Consider the following 12,641-nt stretch of genomic DNA (forward strand, 5'->3'; position numbering starts at 1 on the left):
CCTTCCTTCTTTCCTTCCTTCTTTCTTTCTCTCTCTTTCTTTCTCTTTCTTTCTCCTTCCTTCCTTCCTTCCTTCCTTCCTTCCTTCCTTCCTTCCTTCCTTCCTTCCTTCCTTCCTTCCTTCCTTCCTTCCTTCCTTCTTCCCTTCCTCCCTTCCTCCCTTCCTCCCTTCCTCCCTTCTTCCCTTCTTCCCTTCCTCCCTTCCTCCCTTTCTCCCTTCCTTCTATCTGTCTCTCTCTCTCTCTCTTTCTTTCTTTTTTGAGACAAGGTCTTGTTCAGTCACCCATGCTCCAGTGCAGTGGTGCCATCCTAGCTCACTGCCGCCTCAAACTCCTGGGCTCAAGCAATCCTCTGGCCTCAGCCTCCAGCAGTTGCTGGGACCACAGGCATGTATCACCATCCATACTCTTTCCTGAATCTCTTCTCCACCACTCCCTCCAAATCAAATTGTCTCTTCACCTTTTAGAGAAGTTCAGGACTGTTTTCCCTCACTGTCCTCTCCCTGCACGCACTCCTAGAAGAGCAGAGATCCCTGTATGTCAACCTAGAGGAAGCAGATCCCATGGACGGCTAATATTTCCAGGTTCATAATTTATTGTACAAATTGAATTATCACATGACAAGTTGACATGAGCTTCTCCAGGCATGAGAACTTAATGGAGGAGGCACAGACAGTTTAGAATCCATTATGTTGCTTTCACAGCTGGAGTTTTTTTAGATCTTGACTTGGAGTGAAAGGTCATCAAAACAATGCCTCCATATGTGGCCAGTACACAACTCATTCTACTGGTGAGCATCTAAAAGTTGAAATGTATTTTAGTGCCTGGGATTGGGCATCATTTTCTGGACCTGACATGATTTCAATCTAGCCAAAGCCACACATTCCGCAGCCACTGTCCTTCAATGTACGCAACCTGGACAGCTATTTTTAAAGCTAGAAATACAAGCTAAAATTCATGTGGACAATCCAAGGTAGAGGTGGGAAAGTCTCACCTTCAACCAAATCCTATTAATGGAGAGCAGGCTGCAGTTCCATTCCCAGAAGGTAACTGGTAATTCTGGGAATCAGAAAACAAAATAGCAAACTACAGCGCAGAGGCAGAGGCCTAGGGAGAGAATAAAATCAAATGAAGCGAACAGGAGTATACAAATTGTAAACCCCTGAAGACTGAGGTAATGGCCCTAGAAGCAAGTATATTAGGCCAAAGGAAGACCCCCTAGAGGCAGAATGGAAATGAGCATGGCAGAAAGTCCTGCAAATACAGCTCCCTGCAGGGCCCAGAGAACACCAGGCAGCCAGGGTGCGTCCACTCAGGAGCCCTGTGCCCCCAGGTTCTGGCTGCAGAACAGTGGCCGACAGGCAGAAAGCTTGATGCTGGGGTCTGGACTCCTTGGAGGTGCTTAAGACACTGGCTGCTGAGTAGGGGCCTAGCATGATTCTGGCCTTCACCATCATGAGTGTTAAGGACAGAGTGTTTCTGGTACTTGTGTTTGTCTTGTGTTAGGCTCTAATTCACTTTTGCTTTACATTTTATTTATTTATTTATTATGAGATGGAGTTTCGCTCTATCGCCCAGGCTGGAGTGCAATAGCATGATCTCGGCTCACTGCAGCCTCCACCTCCTGGGTTCAAGCAATTCTCCTGCATCATTCCCGCCTCCACCACCACGCCCCCTCCTCCCCCCTGCCGCCAAGTAACTGGATTACAGGTGTGCACCACCATGCCTGGCTAATTTTTGTATTTTCAGTAGAGATGAGGGGCTCACCATGTTGGCCAGGCTGACCTTAGGTGACCTGCCTGCCTCAGCTTCCCAAAGTGCTGGGGTTACAGGCGTGAACCACTGTACCCGGCCTTGTTTACATTTTAAATTAAGTCACTGGACAGAGTCATTCCATCCTGTAGCACTCTCAGCTTCAGGGCAAGGAAGGAACGGGAAGAGAGCAGGCTAGGAGGAGAAAGTGAACAGGATCAGCTAGTTTGTGTTTCTCAACAATCACTCTTCAGCTTTGCAAAGGGAGGAGCTGGATATGAATCCTGGCCCATCCAATTACTGACCAGGAGGTGTTGAGAAGGTTACTTACTACCTCTCAGGAGCTTTGTTTCCTCAGCTAAAAATGAGTATAATAAAATCTCCTTACCTTAAGCTTTGTAAAGGCTCAAATAAGTGTAAATTGCTTCACAGTAGTTGCTAGGCAGTTATCATTATGTAAAAGTACAGCTCCCCCTTTGAGCAGAGAGCATAGACCAGTAGATGCTATTCTGAATAACCCACTCCAGCAAGGCTCCAGCAGAAGGAAGGAATTATACAGTATTAGATTTAAATGTAAGTCCACTCTGGCCCCACGGTCCTTTTCTACCTGAAATGTGCATCTTCTAAAAAAGTGCCTTACGTTGGAGGAGAATGGGATCAAATAAGTATGGTTGCCAATGCATTTGGATCATTTGGGGAGCGCTTTCCATTTTTTAGTGGAAAAAAATGCTATTAAGCTTAGAAAATGTCCCCATTATTCTAGGCCCCCAAGCACAATGAAGTCATCATTTATTACATATTTACAGAGCATCTACTCTGCATCGGACATTGTGCTAGGGAAGATAGACATGGCCCCCTGCCCTTAATGGTGCCTTCATATTGGTTCATACATTGAACAAAGAGTCACACAAATAAGGATAAAATTCAAATGGTGATCAGTGCTATGAAGGAGCAAGTCAGGATGTATAAGAGCCTAAAACATAAAGAACTACATGAGCCTTATCTTTCTGAGATAACTCTTCCTAATCCCTTATGCAGGAAAAAAGATTTCTTGTGAAAAGCAAAGATAGAAAAGCAATCCAGGGAAGCAAAATGAAACCCAGCCTGAGTTAGAAAGGAGAGACGAGTATATCACATTCTAGATTGGACTCTCCTTTACTCCTTTTCAATGGGCTCATGGACCAGTGTTTATTTTGCTGACTGGCTCAAAGGAAGTAGTGGCCTCCTCAGACTTACGACTCTTTTCCAAGTGAAGACTTGGGGGGCTTAAGCAGCACGGATATTAGCAAGGCAGGAATTAAGAGGCTCTGCGTGGGGCCGGGCAAGGTGGCTCACGCCTGTAATCCCAACACTTTGGGAGGCCAAGGCAGGCAGATCACGAGGTCAAGAGATTGAAACGATCCTGGCCAACATGGTAAATCCCCATCTCTACTAAAAATACAAAAATTAGCTGGGCGTAGTGGTGCGTGCCTGTAGTCCCAGCTACTTGGGAGGCTGAGGCAGGAGAATCACTTGAACCCGGAAGGTGGAGGTTGCAGTGAGCTGAGATCATACCACTGCACTCCAGCCTGGCAACAAAGCGAGACTCTGTCTCAACAACAACAACAAACAAACAACAACAAAAAAGAGGCTCCTCTTGAAGTGTAAGAGTCAGTACCAACCAGCCCCTGGACACAACCAAACCCAGGAGAACTGAGGCTGGGATCACCACCTTGCCCAACCTCCAAGAGTTCCGTGGAGCAGAAAAGCAGCACAGACGAAGCACAGCCCACTGCAACTGCAGATCTATGTATTTTAGCCAGAGATAGATCTGAATGGCTTCCAGGAGCTTCTAAGAGCCTGAACATGAAGCCCCTCTTGGAGCTGTGCACGCAGTGCATGCTGGCCTCAAGCCTTTCCATTATGTGCTTTATTTTGGGTAACATTGGTTTATTTTTTAACTTATATTATTGATCAAATTGTTATGACTCTTTGAGGAATGCATCTCACCATTGCTTCAGAGCTCTCCCCGTTATACAAAAGAAACCAACACCCAAGCTCTGTGCTAGTTTTTCTATCTCCTCTCTCTCTCTCTCTCTTTTTTTTCTTTTTTGAGACAAGATCTTGCACTGTTACTCAGGCTAGAATGCAGTGGCATGATCATGGCTCACTGCAGTCTCAACCTCCCAGGATCAGGCGACCCTTTCACCTCAGCCTCCCAAGTAGCTGAGACCGCAGGTGCACGCTACCGTGCCTGGCTAATTTTTTGTACTTTTAGTAAAGACGGGGTTTTGTCATGTTGCTCGGGCTAGTCTCAAACTCCTGGGCTCAAGTGATCCTCCCTCCTCGGCCTCCCAAAGTGCTGGGATTACAGGCTTGAGCCACCACACCTGGCCTTCCCCATTTTCTCTTAATCCATATCTCAGATGGGAATCTTTATCTCTCACTCTACAGATCATTCTGTAGGCACTATGCTAAATTGGCACCAATCCCAAACTTAGTCCTTAATTCATCTTGGCCTTTAGGCAAGCAAAGTTACAGTGCCAAATTCTGCTCTTTCGCTTGCCAAATCTCTTAGTTGGTATTTATTCCACAGGGGTTACATAGAATAGAGTGGAGGCAGTAGAAACAGGGAAATCCTACCTTTTAAGAAAGACAAAAAATGGGCATTTTTCTCATGGGGAAGGATTTTTATTTTTCAAATGGGTGTTTGAGCTGTAATGATTTCATGACATCTGTTTAATGGTTTTGTTTCTTTGTTTTACAGAAACAAACAGTCATTGCTGTCAAAAAAGAGGTAATTAGTCTTCCACTTCCAGTGAAGAATGGTTTTAAATCTTCTGACAGATTATATGTACTTTGCTTTACCCTCTGCGCTTGGTAATGAAATGAAAACCATGTGCTGTGTTCAAACAATTATTTCCAAATTCATGGATGGCACAGAGTGATGAAGCATCTTTTGTAAGCTCTGGCTGGGTCTGAAAAACCCCTCAAAGGCACAGAGCTGAGGGGTGGCCAGAGAGGACTGTGGAACCAATGCTGCAGGCTGCAGAGACTCTACATCCCCAGCGTGGCCCCTGTGCCTATCATTACAGGGCCAGAATGTACCCAAGGTGACAAACTGCCTATTCTGGCAAATCTTATGTCTGGGGCCCAAGACAGAGTCCTGGGAAGCATTGGGCATTGAGGTGGGATGTGCGGTGAGCTATCTGAACGTGGAAGAAGGTGGTTGAGGAGGGGATAACTTGCTTTGGCCAATGCTGCAGAATCAGGAAGTTTAAGGATGTCACCTGTGGTGGGGACCACTCTCTGCTTCTGTCAGCCAGAGGCACGTGAGGGAAAAGTCAGGTATTTGTCCCCGTGTCTCAGTTGAATGCTCCTTACAACTTTTTTTTTTCTGCTGATGCTTTTTCCCAGACTAATACATAATGGCTGAAGGAGGCCACTGATTTGAAGTCTGTGGTCATCTGTCCACCGTGGGCCTGACCCACTGGTACTGAGGGGACTGGCTTTGGGCATGGGGTGCGGCTGTGGGTAAATGGCTTCTGGGTTTGGAGGCTGTGTGTAGTGACACTGAAGGGTGGGGGGTTGAACACCTTCTGACAACTGTGTCTCTTCCAGATCATGTATTACCAACAGGCCTTGATGAGGTCCACAGTGAAGTCTTCCGTGTCCCTGGGAGGGTATGTCCCTGATTTGTTGATCTTGCTAAAGTCTGAGCAATAGGTAAGACAAGAGGAGAACTTCTGTTTTAAGGCAAACTCAACAGGTCCTGGGCTGATGGACTGAAGATTCAGCAGAACTGTGAGGGACAAAACCAGTCTCTTGGGGGCTTAGTTCCTAGTTCATCTCTCAGAATAAGCCTCCGGGTCTCATCTTGGGTTAGACAAAATCAAGGGTAGGTGAGATTCTAGAAAAGACTGTTATGTTTCTTGGAATCCACTAATGTGTGGATGGGGAAGTTGGAAAGAGTTCGAAGTCCGTGGACTGAAGACCCTGTGGGGATCCAAGACAGCCTGGATTCCTATCATTACCCGTTCCAGTTCATTAGGGGTGTGTGAGTCATGTTTACTGGTTCCATGTGCTACTAAATGTCCGTCGTTCATCTTTGATTTAAAATCCATGAAGATAAATTGGACATTTATGTTTGATTTGTTGAACTTTCTGGCTACCTTGACCCAGCCCCCCATAGGATATCATCTAGGAGACAAGAAAGCACTGAGTGCCGCCTCCCACATGCAAGCAGTTATTCCTTTAAAATGCAGAATTTATTTTAGGAGCACATTGCTAACTCTGGGATTTTCCTGCACACATGAAAATAAACTTGGCTTATTCCTGGGAGGCACGATGTGACTAATCATGTATTCTAACTGTGTAAGACTCAAGTCATGGTACTAATCGGGACTGAAGATGCTGTTTTGTTTAGTGCCTTCCTTCAATATGGTTAAGGGTTGGGCTCTTGTAAAAATTTTTTACGTCTTCCTATGTCCCCAGTTTGCAAAAATGCCACCTGCCTGAGAAAATATGCCCTGACCCCACCCACATTTCAGTGACTCTGCTGCTACTGAGCCCTGATCCTAGCTGAGGAGGGCACCTGTGTACTCAGGGGCACTCACTTTGGGTTATAATAATCCTCATTATTCTATGATAAACTCAAAACCATGTACTTCTGTGTTCCATAAACCCAGTTTCATGAAACCAAACAGAAAGAAAATGAAAGGAGACCCAAGGATATTTCTTAGACATACTTTCCAATTTTATTTGTCTCCGGACCTTATTACCATAATTTTGACATCATTAGTGTTTCGACCTGTGAACCAGTTTTTGTTTGTTTGTTTGTTTTTGTTTTTGTTTTTGTTATTTACCTCCAGCTTCTCCGCTGGCAAAGGTCTGGGCCAGGTGAGGTGGTGTGCGCCTGGTAAAGGTCTGGGCCTGGTGTGCACTGGTAAAGGATTGGGCCGGGTGAGGTGGTGTACGCCTGTAATCCCAGCACTTTGGGAAGCCGAGGCAGGCAGATCATGTGAGGCCAGGAGTTCAAGACCAGCCTAGTCAAAATGGTGAAACCCCGTCCCTACTAAAAAGATAAAAATTAGCCAGGCATGGTGGGGTGCGCCTGTAGTCCCAGCTACTTAGGAGGCTGAGGCACAAGAATTACTTGAACCCAGGAGGAGGAGGCTGCAGTGAGCTGAGAGAGCACCACTGCGCTCCAGCCTGGGAGACAACGCAAACTCCGTCTCAAAAAAAAAAACATAAAAAAAAGGTCTGATTGTGGACTAAGAGAGTCTCGGGAGAGAGGAAGCCAGGGGGCTTGAGTTCTGCATAGAACTGCAAACCCAGTGCTTGTCGCTAAGGCACCAGTGGTTTATCTCTAAGGCGTGGATCCTGTTCTGTCCAAATTTCATGGCTGAGGGAAGACTTCAGGGCAGGTGCATTTCACATTCACTGTGGACACAATTTTCCAACTACGGGGAGGAGGCACAGCAGGTTTTCGATACCCAGATAGCAGGAGATGTACTAACTCAGAAGGTCTGACTCAACTCAAGGGAATTAGCTCTTTTTTAGAAAAGTTTTTTAAAATTGACACATAATTGTATATGTTTAGGGGTACATAGTGATGTTTCAGTACGTACAGTGTATACTGATTGGATCAGGGTAATTAGCATATCCATCATCTCAAAGGTTTTTCATTTGTTTGTGTTGGGAGCATTCAATATATTCTTTTCTGGCTATTTGAAAGTATATAAAGTAGAACAGAGGTTACTACAGACTGGGAAGGGCAGGGGGGAGGGGAGATAGGAAACTATTTGTTAAAGGATAAAAAATTAGGCTGGGAGTGGTGGCTCATGCCTATAATCCCAGCACTTTGGGAGGCCAAGGCGGGAGGATTGCTCGAGTCCAGGAGTTGAAGATCAGCCTGGGCAACATAGTGAGACTCCATCTCTACAAAGAATTTTTTTAAAAAATAGCCAGGTGTGGTGGCACATGCCTGTGGTCCCATCTCATCATCAGGCTGAGGTGGGAGGATGGCTTGAGCCTGAGAGGTCAAGGCTGCAGTGAGCTGTGATTGCATCACTGCACTCCAGCCTCAGTGACAGAGCAAGACGCTGTGTCAAAAAAACAAAAACAAACAAACAAAAAAAAACAGTTACAAAATTACAGTTAGACGGTGTTCTGTAGCACTGTAGGATGACTGTAGTTAATAATAATATAGTATGTGTTTCCAAATAGCTAGAAGAGAAGGAATTAGCCCTTCCTCCAAATAGTGTGTTTGGGCCGATTAAGCCCCAGTTTTAAATAATGGGCCTAAGTTTCCAAACCCAGGCATTATCCTGACAAAGGGTAGAACCCAACATGGCAAGAGTCTTAGAGTCTATGGCAACTTTGGGCTTCTAAGATGGGTGCAGAGACACAAGTTTGAACACTCCAAGTTGGCTTTGAATCTAAAAACCTATTGATAAAATAGAAACAGGCCATATTTTAATGAAATAGGTACAGAAAGGCCGGGCGTGGGGGCTCACACCTGTAATCCCAGCACTTTGGGAGACCGAGGTGGATCGCTTGAGCCCAGGAGTTTGAGACCAACCTGGGCAACTTGGTGAAACCCCGTCTCTACCAAAAATAACAAAAAAAATTAGCCTGGCATGGTGGTGCGCGTCTGTGGCCCCAGCTACTCAGGAGGCTGAGGTGTGAGGATTGCTTGAACCTGGGGGGTGGAGGCTGCAGTGAGCCAAGATTGTGCCACTGCACTCCAGCTTGACTGTCTCAAAAAAAGGAAGGAAGAAAGAAAAACAAAAGAAAGAAATAGGTACAGAGGAATGACAGAGGGACTGGATTGGAGACAATGTTTCATTTCACAAGTAAGATTGGGACTGATTTTGTCAAATACCTGCCAATCCCTAGGGTTATTCTATTCGAGGAAGTTTCAAAGAAGACAGTAATAAGTATGTCACCAAATCAATACAGGAAAAGAGACTGGTCAGTTGACCTGTGTATTGATGTCATATCTTGGGTGTCGAGCTTCTTGGAAATTGTTTTCTGTTTGCTTTTCAGGATTGTGAAATACAGTGAGCAGTTCTCATCCAACGATGCCATCATGTCAGGCTGCCTTCCCAGCAACCCCTGGATCACCGATGACACCCAGTTCTGGGACTTAAACGCCAAATTGTATGTATTTTATATATTGGTGTTTTCAAAAAACCATTTTTGAGTGACAATTCACATGCCATAAAATTCACCCATTCAAAGCATACAGTTCAATGGTTTTTATTATATTCACAGAGCAACAATCAATGTTAAAACACGTTCATTACACAGAAAAGAAACCTTGGACCCCTCCAGCCTTAGGCAACTATGAATCTGCTTTCTATCTTTACGGATTTGTCTATCCGGACATTTCCTATCAATGGCATCAATTGGAATTGGAGGAATGACAGAGGGACTGGATGGCAGACAATTTTTCATTTCACAAGTAGAAGAGGAACTGATTTTGTCAAATACTTGCCAATCCCAAGGGCTACTAGATTCGAGCAAGTTTATAAGAAGACAGTAATAAATATGTCACCAAATCGATATAGGAAAAGAGGACAGGCTGGACAGTTGACCTGTGTATTGATTTCATCTCTTGGGTGTTTTGCTTCTAGGAAATCTAGGAAAGACTATGGGGTCTTTTGTGACAAGCTTTTTTCACTTAGCATAATGTTTTCAAGGTTTATGAATCTTGTAGCATGGATCAGAACTTCATTCCCATTTATGGTCGAATCATCTTCGTGGTATGGATGCACTAGAGTTTGTTTATCCATTCATCCGCTGATGGACATGTGGGTGGTTTCTGCCTTTTAGCTATTATGAAGAATGCTGCTATCAACATTCGTGGGCAGGTTTTTGTATGGGCGTGTTTTCATTTCTCTCGGGTGTATATCTAGGAGTGGAATTGCTGAGTCAAATGGTGACTCTATGTTTAACAACAGATTGGTTTTGAAAATTAAAAAATCATAGGTATGGCTTTGCAAGTTTGCTATCTAATTAGAGTAAACTTAAGTTCTGGGCGGGCAGAGCCCTAAACCTGCCCTTTCCCTTGCCCTTTGGCTCTGTCTGTCAGTTTTGAACAGTCTTTGCTCACTGGACCTGCACGCATGTGTTATTTGGAAGAGGGGGCAGAGGCAGAAACGCAGGAGAGTTCCAGCACACAGAGGGAGGAAGAAGAGAAGGGTGTAATGGTCAAGTTAGAGGGAGAGAGAGAGGAGGACAGGGGAGAAAGGACAGGCCTGAGTATGTGAGGGAGGTGGGGTGATGGGAACGGAGGGAGTGCCAGGTATAGGTCACCGCTTGGGTCAACACTGCCAAGGCCATGAGGAACACACAGGTGACACTGACCCAGCTGGGTAAGCAGGCCTGGCCTGGGAGGGTCCCGCTTCTCATCTCCAGCAACACTGGTACCTATTCCACGTGGCCCGCTCTGGGCAGCCAACGGGTTAAGGAGGCCACTCCTCTGGAGTTGGGGGTGCCCTGTCTACTAAGGTCAACTGCAGAGCCAAAGACTCTAGAGCTATCTTCTGGGGAGGCTTCCCTTATCCTCTGTGGCCTCTGGTTATCGGGGTGCTTCTCTGCAGCCCGTGTCTGCCTCCCAGGGTACTGAATGAGAGAGGCGACCTGTGTCTGCCTGTGGACAAGCGTGTGCAGACGCCGGCTCTCCCTGGAGGAGAAGGCAGGGCACCTGGCCAGGAAGAGGGTTGTCCTAGGAGGGCTTGGGGAGGAGAGATGGATGGCAGCTGAATTTTAAGTAAAATGGGGAGCATGGTATCGAAGACAGGTAGAGGTTGCTGGAGACAAGAAAAGGGTGTGTTCTGTGTAAGAACTGTTGATCAGAGGGCACTGGGTGGGTGACAACTGGAACTCCCCATTAATGTGGGAAGCCCTGTTCTTTATCGTGGATCCTATATGTTTATTGAACCTATTATATATATATATATTTTTTTTTTTGGTGCACCTGTCACCTGAGCAGTATACACTGAACCCAATTTGTAGTCTTTTATCTCTCACTCCCTTTTCACCCTTTTCCCCTGAGTCCCTGAAGTCCGTTGTGTAATTCCTTACGCCTTTGCATCCTCGTAGCTTAGCTCCCATGAAAGTGGGAAGTCTTGTTCTTAATGATTTAGATTTTAGAACATTATTACGATTATTGGGGAAGCTTAACAAAAACATCAATATTCAGGCCTTATCCTCCCAAACCTCTTATTTAATTGGCCTGGGTTGCTCTCTCACCCCTATCGGTGTTTTTTGAAAGCTCTGCTGATTTTCACAAGCAGCCAGGATTCTGAGGCTGGTTTAGAGCATTGATTCCCAGTGTGGTCCCTGGACCAGCGGCATCCACAGCACCAGGGAACCTGTCAGACGTGCGTATTCTTGGGCCCCACCCACTCCTACTGAATCAGAACCTGTGAGGTTGGGACCCAGCAATCTGTTTCAATGCGTCTTCCAGGTGATTCTGATGCATGTGGAAGTTTGCAAACCCCTGTCGTCATCACAACTCAGCTTCTTACTAATTATGTGAGACTTGGCAAATATTTAACCTCTTTGAGCCTCAGTTTTCTTGACAATAAAATGGGATAGTAATACTCAACTCATAGTGTTTTTTTAAGGATTCAATGGTATGTGTGTAACACACAGTACTTCATATAGGACAATGCTCTGTGAATGGCAGCTGTTAGTGTTATCGGATTTCTTATTGTTTCTACACTTGTTCTTAAGGAAAGTGTAAAACTTGCTTGGCAGGCTTTATCTTGGATCCCATAGACATGAATTGTGCCTGGTTCTGGTCCTAGCTGCTACATCAGTGGGAAACATGGTGTGATGGACTTGAAACCTTAGTTTCAAAGGTCTGTGTTAGGTTTAGGAGAATTCCATAAGGGATAGGGGAGAAAACTGAGTCTTTTTCTGATTCTCTGGAATGTTAGATCTCTGCTAGCTGGGCTCGAATGTCCTACCTGGGATCAGGGAAATCTTTCCAAACAAGGAACGCAGTGGGACCTGCATCTTAGAGGAAGCCCTGAAAGGGAGTGCAGAGACAGCAAATGGGTCTACTCTGAGGCACGTGGCCTGAGGCAGGTACAGGAGGAGCCACCAGCTTCCACCAGAAGCCAGGGCGTGCCATGGTGGAGGGGCAGCTGTCGTGGGTGATAGGCACCCAGCAGGTGGCAGTGATTGTAGCACCCATCACCAATGCTGCTCCAGAATTCTCTCCTGATCCAGGTGGCAGCCTGACCCTCTGCTGGCCAGGCTCCAGGCTGTTACCAGGCCTTGGAGGAGGCATTTGAATTCGTTTGTCCTTAAGGCTAAGCGAGCAGGACCTGAGTGTGGGATCCCCACACTGGGCATGCTCCTCACCTCTGGGATGGTCATGTCTTTGATGTGAGCCCCAGGGGACTTGTCTGTGGCTGAATCTTCCTAGCAAGTAATTACTTGGCTTGTGTGTTATGCAGGGATTGGGAGGAGGAGGAGGATTGTACTGAGCCCTAAGGGCCATTCGACTAAAGCCCCTTACCCCAACCCAGGCCACCGCCTGGCACAACCCCTACCTATCTGGTGCATTTACAAATCATCCTTGCAGGGTGGAAATCCCAACCAAGATGCGAGTGGAACGATGGGCCTTCAACTTCAGCGAATTGATCCGAGACCCTAAAGGTCGACAGAGCTTCCAGTACTTCCTCAAGAAAGAATTCAGTGGTGGGTCTTTGTTTAAGAAAAAAAAAATTAAAATAACTTACTTTTAGAAAGAGTCCTTTAATGTCTGGCCTAGGGTTTGGGGAATTTCTCAGCAGATGTTTTCAGAGCTTTGCTTATGCCCTCAAACAGTCGCTTCCTTTCACAGCTTTAAGAATGGGACCTGAGCCCAAGACTCGTTCTTTCCATAGAC

General features: G+C 45.9%; 1 protein-coding gene across 2 annotated transcripts in view; it reads left to right on the plus strand.

The window, feature by feature from the left end:
- RGS9 (regulator of G protein signaling 9) overlaps positions 1-12,641 on the plus strand; it is a 91,603-nt gene that overhangs the window by 48,036 nt on the left and 30,926 nt on the right. For both annotated transcript variants that reach the window (XM_025362119.1, XM_025362120.1), the window contains exons 10-13: positions 4,497-4,526; positions 5,351-5,412; positions 8,780-8,893; positions 12,336-12,451. In XM_025362119.1, coding sequence (XP_025217904.1) covers positions 4,497-4,526; positions 5,351-5,412; positions 8,780-8,893; positions 12,336-12,451 — 322 coding nt within the window. The remainder of the gene's footprint in view (positions 1-4,496; positions 4,527-5,350; positions 5,413-8,779; positions 8,894-12,335; positions 12,452-12,641) is intronic.

Source organism: Theropithecus gelada, chromosome 16 (assembly GCF_003255815.1).
Source record: "Theropithecus gelada isolate Dixy chromosome 16, Tgel_1.0, whole genome shotgun sequence".
Classification (NCBI taxonomy): domain Eukaryota; kingdom Metazoa; phylum Chordata; class Mammalia; order Primates; family Cercopithecidae; genus Theropithecus; species Theropithecus gelada.